The following is a 10,390-nucleotide window of genomic DNA, read 5'->3' as shown; positions in this document are numbered from 1 at the left end:
GTGTCAGCATAGTGATGCACTGTAAACTGTTGCACTGGTTACATCCCGTCCAGTGCATTTTCTAGCTTTCCTGTGGTTTCTTTTATCTCTTTTGCCTATTGCACAATGGAGCGAGCAAGCAGTACCTCCGAAGAGCTTCGCGCGGAGCGCCTGCTGCAAAATACTTGAAGGGAAGCTCTTTATCCTGCGGTCACTCAGCTATCTCCAGTTTGATCCACTGCCAACAAATGACTTCAGCTACTGTCTTACTTCCTCCTTCCATGACATAACCTCTTTTGCCTCTCTTCCCCCTATTTATTTAAAGATCTTTTATTTATAAAAAGTACATGTTCCAAGGTAACATTTGCTCTGCCAGACTTGAGATGACTCAATTCTACTAGCTTTTAAAGAAATGCCATACTCCATAACCAGCCTAATTTTGAATGCTAGTACATACATCTTCTGCTGCCATTTTATTGCTCCCTGACAAAGGAATAGGAACGTACAGCCTTCTACAATCTTAGATAAATTTTATTCTTGGTAGCAGCTTGGCGAATAATTCCATATGGATTTTGTCACTTTTCAAAAGTGACCTTAAGATTCCGCCCTGCCCCTGAATCTCTCCTGTTCTTATTCTGTGTTCCTGATTTTTGTATATATACCTGAAAATATGATAAGTACAAGACATGTCTAATTATAGTCTAGGAAGAACATTTTGATTTTAACAGCATCTTCATCCAAGCTCGGGAACAGAAAGGAACAGATAGGAACAGATGAACACTAAACTGTGTTACTTGGCGCTGAGGTTCTTTGTGCCTTTAAAAGAGCTGGATCATTGATTCCCTTGATTTTCCGACTCCAACCCATTTAACTGAAGAGAAAGAAATAATTATTAGAACAATTACTTGAGGTGTAAACAACGCAATGAAATCTATTTTAGGTTGTAATCCTGGTGTGTGGACTCCAGAATCCCACAGTTTTCAAAAGTAAGTAAATTTACAACTGCAGGGCAGTTAACAGGTAAAATTAGTGTTTCAACTCTGACAGAAAATAAGTAGCAAAATGTAGTGTTTCCAACACGCTTTTCTTTTTTAGCATAAGGCAATTTATTCTTATGTTTCACCTTCCATGCAGGTTTAAAAAAACACACATAAAATTATGCCATAAACACTCCCCATCCACCGCCAGCTTCAAAGGCTACACGTGAAGCATGCTGTGCCATTCTTAGCTAAAGTAATCTTTGTGCTGGTATTATCTAGCTCAGCAAGTCCCAAAATGTTGAGCCCCAGCAGATACCTTAGAATCATAGAATAATAGGGTTGGAAGGGGCCTACAAGACTATCTAGTCCAACTCCCTGCTCAATTCAGGAATCCAGGTCAGAGCATCCCTGACAGATGGCTGTCCAGCCTCGTCTTGAATGCCTCCAGTGTGGGAGAGCCCACCACCTCCCTAGGTCATTGGTTCCATTGTCGTATTGCTCTAACACTCAGGAAGTTTCTCCTGGTGTTCAGCCGTAATCTGGCTTCCTGTCACTTGAGCCCATTATTCCGTGTCCTGCGCTCTGGGATGATCGAGAAGAGACCCTGGTCTTCCTCTCTGTGACAACCTTTCAAGTACTTGAAGAGCGCTATCCTATCTCCCCTCAGTCTTCTCTTCTCAAGGCTAAACATGCCCAGTTCTTTCAGTCTCTCCCTGTAGGGCTTTGTTTCCAGTCCCCTGATCATCTTTGTTGCCCTCCTCTGAACCCTCTCTAGCTTGTCTGCATCCTTCTTCAAGTGTGGTACCCAGAACTGGACACAGTACTCCAGATGAGGCCTAAGCAGTGCTGAGTAGAGGGGAACTAGTACTTCCTGGGATTTGGAAGTTATGCTTCTATGAATGCAGCCCAAAAGAGCATTTGCCTTTTTTGCAGCCACATCACATTGTTGGCTCATCTTCAGCTTGTGATCTACAACAATCCCAAGATCCTTCTCGCTTGTAGTGTGGTTGAGCCACATATCCCCCACCTTGTAACTGCAAAACTGTACCTTGACAAATTATGTAATCTCAAACGCAACCCCTCTTCCATGGACATTCACGCCCCCATCCATAAATCTAACTCCACTTGCTCTTCTCCGCTCTCTGCTGCCACTGCACATCAAGCTCATATGTCCCTAATTCATCTTTCCTCATCAACAAGGCTTTTTGAAACACATTATTCAAATCTAAAACCAGCCCAGCGATTCTGCAGCTGCAATACTTTCCATCTTGTAGCTGCTCCCCAATCACTAAGGCCACTATTCTCAATACTGCATCCCCCTAATCAGGGTAAGGCTAGCCAGCGAGTTAAGTGTAACATACGGCTGCTGCTGCCTCTTCCAACCCCCCCCCCCCTTCACACTGTTGAAGGGAGATTTGAAGATTTCAAGGCTAGAATCCTCATCTCCAGTGCCTATGTAAGGCTGGCACAGGGAGGGTGTTTTTTCCCCACACTGGAGGGGAACGGCAAGAACCGCACATGTGTCTTCTAGGTGGTGGGGGAGCACAGCCCCATGCAAGAGCACAGGCGGCTCTTCAGACTGGATGGGCAGAAGAGGTGTCCATTACTTCACGGTTTTCCTAGGGTATGAATAGTACTGCTTGGGAACCACTGATCTAATCAAATCCCCAGAAAGCTGAAACAATCACTCCGCCCAAGTGGAAATAATCCAACTGGAAATAATTCCCTGAGCGTAGCTTGGCAGACACATGGCATGCCCCATAGGAACAGCGCTGAAAAGATTAGGGTTCCACCCTTAAAGGCAACCTAAAAATAATTCTAAATTAATAAACAAAATTTGTACCTGCCACCCCAACATGGTTTTCCACAAACCGAATGTAATTTTGTGCCTTAGGTGGAAGGTCCTCCCATTTTCTGGCACTAGTCGTGTCGGTTTTCCAACCTGGCATTGTTTCATACTCCACCTCCACTTTCTGTAATATTTCCTGGTTAGCTTCAAAAGTGAGTCAAAGCAAGAATACAATCATTTGGCATTAACAACATTCAAAATATAACTGGCTAAGGGTGCAATCCTATTCAGATAGGCAGCTGCCTCTGAACGCAGAGGTGACCACCTATCCAATGCAGGGCAGGAGAAGCACGGAGGAGATTGTTCCCTTCACACTTCTCCTGCCGTGCATTTTCGGCTAGACAGCTGATTGTGGCTATCTAGCCATGGGAACGCAGAGCAGGGGCTGCTGTACAACACATCGGATGTGTCGTACAGTCACTTCCGCCCTCCCCGCCCTGGAATGCCCCCAGACACTCACCTTTTCGGCCGCTCCGTGCTCCTCTTGTTTGCGTGGAGGACAGGGCTGTTCCACACTGCCTCCAAGGCAGCGCAGAAGTGGGGGAAGGTCAGTTCTCCGGGAACTGACCTCAGAGCACGGGCTCCGAAGTCAGTTCCTGGAAAACCAGATATCCTATGGCTGTCTAGTGGCCATAGGATTGCTCCCTAAATTGATAGTAATTGTTTAATGAAAAGTAGTTTATTATATCAAGTCTTTAGTCATTAGCTATTTCTAGTGAATGGAGAAGGCAGTTCTATTTACAAATTCTGGCACCCATTTTACAAGTACAAAGCCAACTCTATAGGCTGGTTCACACAAGCAGTAGCATCACTGAATGTGCACATGCCCTGTAATAAGAGCAGTTTTTTTAAAAAAGTGTGGCCTGTGGGGGGTGGGGGGGAGACCAATACTTAAGAACCTAATTAAATAACATACCTGGAAAGTATGGAATTCTTTTCCCACTCAGCTTGTAAGCCACACCAATTTTTATTTCATCAAGGACATCCAGAATATCCAGTTTTGTTAATGCCAGCCTGCCCAGAAAACATTAGATAAAAGTTATGTTTAAAAATGATCTTCACTCAACACCTTCTTTAATCCCCTCCACCTGTTTCTGCGTTTTCTTACTTGTAGACTATGTCAACAGAATGAATAAATATGAACTCAAGTAATCACAGAACAAATAATCATAAGCAGCCACGTTACAGACACATTAATACAGACATTCAGAAACCCCTTTAAAGATGCAGTTCTGGACCACAGAGTAAATGAGTCAATATGTATGTCATATATCATGACATATAGAGTATGCATATCAGATAACAGGTTATGTGTGACCCATAAGTATTAAACGCATTTTAAGCTTTTGAAAACTGACTAGGAAACCACCTCCAGAGCATGTTCACTGGGCCAGTATAGATGTAACTTAACCAAGGTTAAGAGATCAGGGACAGACCATGGAATCACATGCTCTCCCCTCAACTCTCCTCTTCCAACCATGTATTCTCAGTGCCCTTCACCAGGGTTAATGATTACATCGGTACCCCATTAACCTTCGTTAATGCTAATCAGTATTCCACCTCAACTTTGACACACAGGTTGTCTCCTATATTGCTTCACACCTCCTAAAAATCTGTGCTGTAAATATTGCGGTCCTATCAGTACAGAAAATGTAAGTCCCATCACAGACAGACAGTATTTCCCTTATGACAACAGGGGCAATAGTCTCTTATCAATATACAGAACAGAATACTTTGCTAGGCTAGTCTTTATGTTACCTACATATTTGTACTCCACAGGATAAAAAGTTATGAGTTCCAACTGTAGCTCAAAATCTGTGATGCTTACGCAGTGAATCCATTGATCATATGAGCGTATCTCAAAATGACAAGGTCTAGCCAGCCACAGCGCCTTTTTCTGCCTGTGGTCACTCCCCATTCATGGCCTCGAGACTGTAAGAGGTCTCCAATTTCCTGCCAGGGACAAAGATATCCATGAGACTTCAGCAACATTGATCCTAACTATCAGTTGGCCAAAACAACTTGCAGAGCAATCTTACAAGGGTGGGAGAAGAATCCGTCTTGGAGGAACCACCACTTCCTAAATGCTGCCGGCTCATGTTGGCCAGTGCAGAAGATTGGATCCTTTTTCCACCTTCCTATTCAAATCCTCCACCCCCACCACCTATTAACACCAACAGGAGAGACAATCACTATGCCACCTCTATGTTTTCCTCCCTTGTTGGGGGCATACTGGGGGAGTGAGGAGGATGTATCCAAGGCCTCCTGCAATCCACCCCGGAATACCCTTACCCACTGCTCCCTTGCTGCTGGCAGAATGTCCATGCCGGCAGAACTTTCCACCAGAGTACTGGGGTCTGCTGGGAGCCCCTCCAGGGGGTAAGTGCCTCCCCATCGATGGAGCAGCACTTCCATAAAATCCTACAGCAGATGGGCTGTAGGACTGCAGCTTTATTTGTTTTATTTCAAAACAGATTTTAAGAAGTCAACAAGCCTGTGATGTACTAAAAACCAGACAGATCTGCTCTGTTCGAAAAGTTTGTACTAGACAGGATTCTCATTTCCATACTAACTACACATTTTTAATCTGAAATAGTGTCATCGTGTCGATAATTCAGAAAATGCACTTCTGGTTAATGTGGGTCAAGCCTCAAACAATACTGTTTAGGAATATTGGATAGACCGAGGTGCCTAAGGTTTGGCCTGCAGAAGAGAAATCTAACTGACATCACTGCATGTTTGCTCACCATGGCTTTCACAAAATGAGAACTAAAATAGATAAAGAAACACCTCATAGAGAGGTGGAAATCAAAATTAGGAACCGATCTGCAAAACTATTTTCAGACTGCCAAACTGAATCTACTGTATTTATCAATTACAGTTACTGATCTACTGAATTTGTCAAAGATGCCCTATGTTCTTTAAATGTTCGTTTAGAACAGGGTTGGACGACTTGTGGCCCTCCAGATGTTTCGGCCTACAAGTCTCATCATTCCACACCATTTCCTATGCTGACTAGGGCTGATAACAGTTGTAGGCCAAAACATCTGGTGGGCCACAAGTTGCCCACCCCTGGTTTAGAAGATAAAGGATGCTCAACTTGAGAGCTTAGTTCATATGATCCTCCAAACCATGGCTTGAGGATGAGGAAAGAGCTGTAGGTTTCCTCCTCCCCTCTAACAAGCACCTTCCAATTTCCTATTTAGTATTAACCAGAGTTTTCCAGACAACTACTTTGGCAAGCCATGGTTGAGGTTCCCCTCAAACCCAGAGTCAAAGACTCATTTCAAAGCATGGTTTCTGACTAACGGAGGGCAAGCGCAAAGCACAGTATGCCAATTTGGACATCACAGCCAAGAAACAAAGAAGAAAGCTGTGTGTGAGAGCAGTGCAGTGCAAGCATGCAAGAATCTAATCCTCATTCAGTCTTTCCAAAGTTTGGAGGATTGTCTGAATTGAGCCTATGATCTGGTTCACACATGACACTAACCCATCGTTTATTTAACTCATGGGTAACCATAGTTTGTTGCCCCACCCAGGGTTTGGGCCTGTTCACATGTCATGACAAGCCACCATGGTTTAATTAACCCTTGGGGCACTGCAGCATATGCCAGCCACCATTTTGAATATCCAAGCCCCAGCCAGTGGTTGCAGTGACTTGCATATTCAAAATGGTGACCTGCACACACCACAGTGACCCCAATGGTTAATTAGCCCATGGTGGCTTGTTGTGACATGCAAAGTGGGTCATCACCTGGCAGACAATTGAACAAACCATGGTTTGTTTTCTCAGTCTCTGGGTTGTTTGTTTGTTTCCCTTCTCCTTTGCCCTCTCTCTTCCTGTATCCCAAATGCCTTTGTGGCACTCTAGTACTGGTATGTAGAATGGCCGCCTTTTTTTTTTTTTTGCTGCTCTTACCCACTGTTCTACCAGGCTACAGAGGCAATCTATGAACTACCCACAGTTCTGGGTTCACACGTAATGACCACCCTTGGTTTAAACAATCCAGAGTTCACAACCCAACAACAAACCATAGGTTCTCTTTCTGGCTTGTTTGTGGTTAAACCATGGTTTGTTACCATGGCTGGATTTGCACATCACAACAACCCAGAATTCAACAACTCATAGGTTAGGATTATGTGTGAACCAGGTTTCTATGTTTCTCTGTTTTATTAATTTCTATGTTAATCATAGGTCTTTGATACAGATGACCTATGACCTATGATTTGCTCATTGTTTCTTTCTACATAAGTTTTGTTTGGGCTACCAGTTTGCCCACCTCTCCAATGGCCTCTACTAGCCATCAGCTACACCTATGGACAATTCCTGCAGAATAAGAACTCCAAATGAGAATCAGGGATTTTATAAGGATTACCAAGAGATAACTCTAAAATCAGGTTCAGTTCAGGGATGCCTCTTGGCAACAAAGACACACATAAGTACACTACAGAACATAACTGTGAGCATAAATCATGTATTACAAGAAAATCAAAAGCAACCAGAAGACTAAGCTATCACATGGATGCATTTGCTACTTTAGAATGAAGCTTGAGATTTGTGTTCAGTCAGTTGCTGGCCTCTAGATAAAAATATAGCCTCTTGGCATAGTCTTGGCACATATGCATTAGCACGAGGCCATCGTCTCGTTATAACATTTTATCCTATTTACTTTACTTTATTTGTTTGACTTTGGTAACACTACACCTACATTTATCTGTTCAGAGGGAAAGGCTCCAATTCCCACTCTTGTGGTGTAGGCCTTTACTACACCGTAGACTTCTCCAATGTACTGAGGGGGAATACCAAGCCCAGTGCACACACCTCCAACAGTGCAGTTCGATGATGTCACAAAAGGGTATGTGCCTACCAAAAAAACAAAAAGAACAAAAAGTTAGATAAATTGTGCATGGAGAAAAAATATTGCCTTTCCTTGTTTAATTTCAAGATGGTTCCTCACATGTGTTGTCACCTACTTTGATGAAGATGAACGTAATGGATCCCTGATCATATCTGGAAATAAGATGGGGGAGGTATGCATGGCAGAGTTTGTAAAATAGACTATTACAGCACTTCAAGAAGATGAAGCATAAGCAAAGTGTTACAGGCATACACTTACAGCAAAGGGCACCTTACGCCCTGCTATAGAATGGAAGAGGTTGAGCACATGACCTAGTTAAACACTAAAGTAGATAGCAGTGCCTCCGCAGCTGCAAGGTACCTTTCCTCCTTCAAACCCCAGCTATTTCTGATCTGGATACTAGAGGAGACAGTACATCCCACTCACATTAGCACAAAAATAAGACACATTTCAGGTTGCTTCCAATATTGGGTAGGATCCAGACTTAGTCATGCTTAGAGTAGACCCATTGGAATCACTGGGACAAGTTAGATATGGCAAAATCAATGCCCATTGATTTCAATAGGTCTTCTCCAAGCATGACTAAGTCTGGATTCAACTCATTATTTTCAAGACATGGAAGTGTTGCTAATATCTATGCATATTTAAGTATGTAAGGAAAGCCATGCTGAATCAGGCCCAAAGCCTATCTAACCCAGCGAACTGTTTCCTACGGTGGCCAGCCAGATTTCAGTGCAGACATGCATTCTCCTAATCAAGTTTGCAGAGCTGCTCCTTGCTAAGTGTACACCTTACCTGCAAAACAGATGTGTAACTGTTCCAAAATCTGCACCAGTCAGAAGAATTTTTTAAGATGCAGATGGGAGACTGACAAGTATATATTGCACAGGGTGACATACCAAAGTCAATGTCAAGCAGTGCCGCATTGGCACCCTCCACGAGAATTTTCTTTGGAGAGCCGTGCAGCGCTTCGTACATAAAATAAACACCATCTCGGACCATTGGTCTTATTTTTTCAGCATATCCCTGCAAGATTCAATACACAGCCAAGGTTAATCACAGATTTCTACTAGACTGGCTACAAGCCAAGAATAAACAGCATACCAAAAAACAAACCAGAAATTAACCCATTTCTGTACCACTGGGGAAGAGGGAGTTGATCCTGATTAAAATTAAGGTAGTGTACTGTAAGCCAAACCTCAGGATAGCACAGCTGTTGCAGTACAATGCCAGAACTGGTATACATGCAGTATACTTGCAGGGTTAGAACCCAATTATGGCATGACTCCAAAATGGTCTTCTGAATGCATGAATCATTTCAAACATAGCTTATAGTTTCAACATTATATTGGCATATGTCTTCTAAAATGTAAACATGAGAAAGACCCGACATAATCTCAGCTTTGCATCAAATAGATCAACCTCCCCCATCCTGGTGCTTTCCTACAATTCCCATCATCCCCAGCAAGCATGGCCATTGGCTGTGCTGGGGAAGGCCGAAACAAATGCATCTCTCTTTCTGCGTAATGTTCACTATGGCTGTTAAGGCACAGTAGAAAGCTCCTCGGAATCTCACAAGACTGTGACTCTCACACACACTCTCCCTCCAAACCCATGAACTCCCACTGACTCATTCACTGTTAAACAATTTGCCAAGCGTTCTTAGACCCAAACCTAAGCAGGACTACTCAGGCTCCACACCTTAACACAGAGGCAAATAGCCCAAAACCAAACTCCACCAAACTTTAATGTCTAGTAAGTGTCCAGGACTCCCAAACAAGAGAATGAGTGAGCTCTTTCATGGCTCCCGCTTTGCCACTTCCTGAAGGCTGCAGTCCAAGCGCTGTAATCCACTCAGAACATCTCCTGCACAAGGGCTGATTTACACACGCAGGTACATCACTTGCTATCTTATTCAATGACTCACAGTTGAAGAAAATTCTTTCCATAGTGTTGATCTGTATCACAAATGCAAGTCATCACTGTATACTGCCATCCAGTGAGGGACATGGAAGAGTTCCAGTCTCTCTGAAATGTTCTTGCTTAACTCCCACTCATATTGGTGGAGTTTTGAGCAGATGTTCCCAGTGGATTGTGACCCTAAGTACCAATATTATACAATGGACAAACTGGCCCTGAACATTTTGACAAAGAAAAATGTCAGTCGATGTAGTGCGGTGTAGTATCTTTGGATAGGGAGACATTTTTCTCCCTCTCTCGTAATACTAGAACCCAATGGGGTCATCCTATGAAACTGACTGGGGAGATTCAGGACAGATAAAAGGGAGGGCTCTTTCACACAGCACACAGTTAAACGATGGAATTCACTTCCACAAGATGTAGTGAAGGCCACCACTTTGGATGGCTTTAAACGGGGACTGGGCAAATTCCTGGAGGAGACAGCTATCAATGGCTACTAGTCCTGATGGCTATATGCTACCTCCAGTATCAGAGGCAGTATGCCTATGTACACCAGTTGCTGGGGAACATGGGCAGGAGGGTGCTATTGCACTCATGCCCTGCTTGTGGGTTTCCGTTGACAGTTGGTCGGCCACTGTGTGAACAGAATGCTGGACTAGATGGACACTTGGGCTGATCCAGCAGGGCTCTTATGTTCTTACCTTTTCTATTTAAAGGTTAAAATGCCCTTACATAAGTGGAAAGCAATATACTGTGTTTCTACCTATACTGTGCTTTGCATTCATAGCAATTCCATTTCGAAT

At 43.5% G+C, this 10,390-nt stretch overlaps 1 protein-coding gene across 1 annotated transcript in view; it reads right to left on the bottom strand.

Moving 5' to 3' along the window:
- Positions 1-279: 279 nt before the first annotated feature.
- Positions 280-10,390, bottom strand: part of ADSS1 (adenylosuccinate synthase 1) — a 29,578-nt gene continuing 19,467 nt past the window's right edge. Inside the window, exons 8-13 of the mRNA XM_084826594.1 lie at positions 8,567-8,693; positions 7,518-7,672; positions 4,637-4,761; positions 3,725-3,822; positions 2,803-2,952; positions 280-850 (exon numbers count right to left, since the gene is read on the bottom strand). Coding sequence (XP_084682720.1) covers positions 798-850; positions 2,803-2,952; positions 3,725-3,822; positions 4,637-4,761; positions 7,518-7,672; positions 8,567-8,693 — 708 coding nt within the window. The 3' untranslated portion in view covers positions 280-797. The remainder of the gene's footprint in view (positions 851-2,802; positions 2,953-3,724; positions 3,823-4,636; positions 4,762-7,517; positions 7,673-8,566; positions 8,694-10,390) is intronic.

The sequence above is a fragment of the Heloderma suspectum genome, chromosome 1 (genome assembly GCF_057233095.1).
Source record: "Heloderma suspectum isolate Gila_16-S chromosome 1, 16-S_ref, whole genome shotgun sequence".
Classification (NCBI taxonomy): domain Eukaryota; kingdom Metazoa; phylum Chordata; class Lepidosauria; order Squamata; family Helodermatidae; genus Heloderma; species Heloderma suspectum.
Note: the sequence above shows the minus strand (reverse complement) of the source record. Positions and strands in the feature narration are given on the sequence as shown.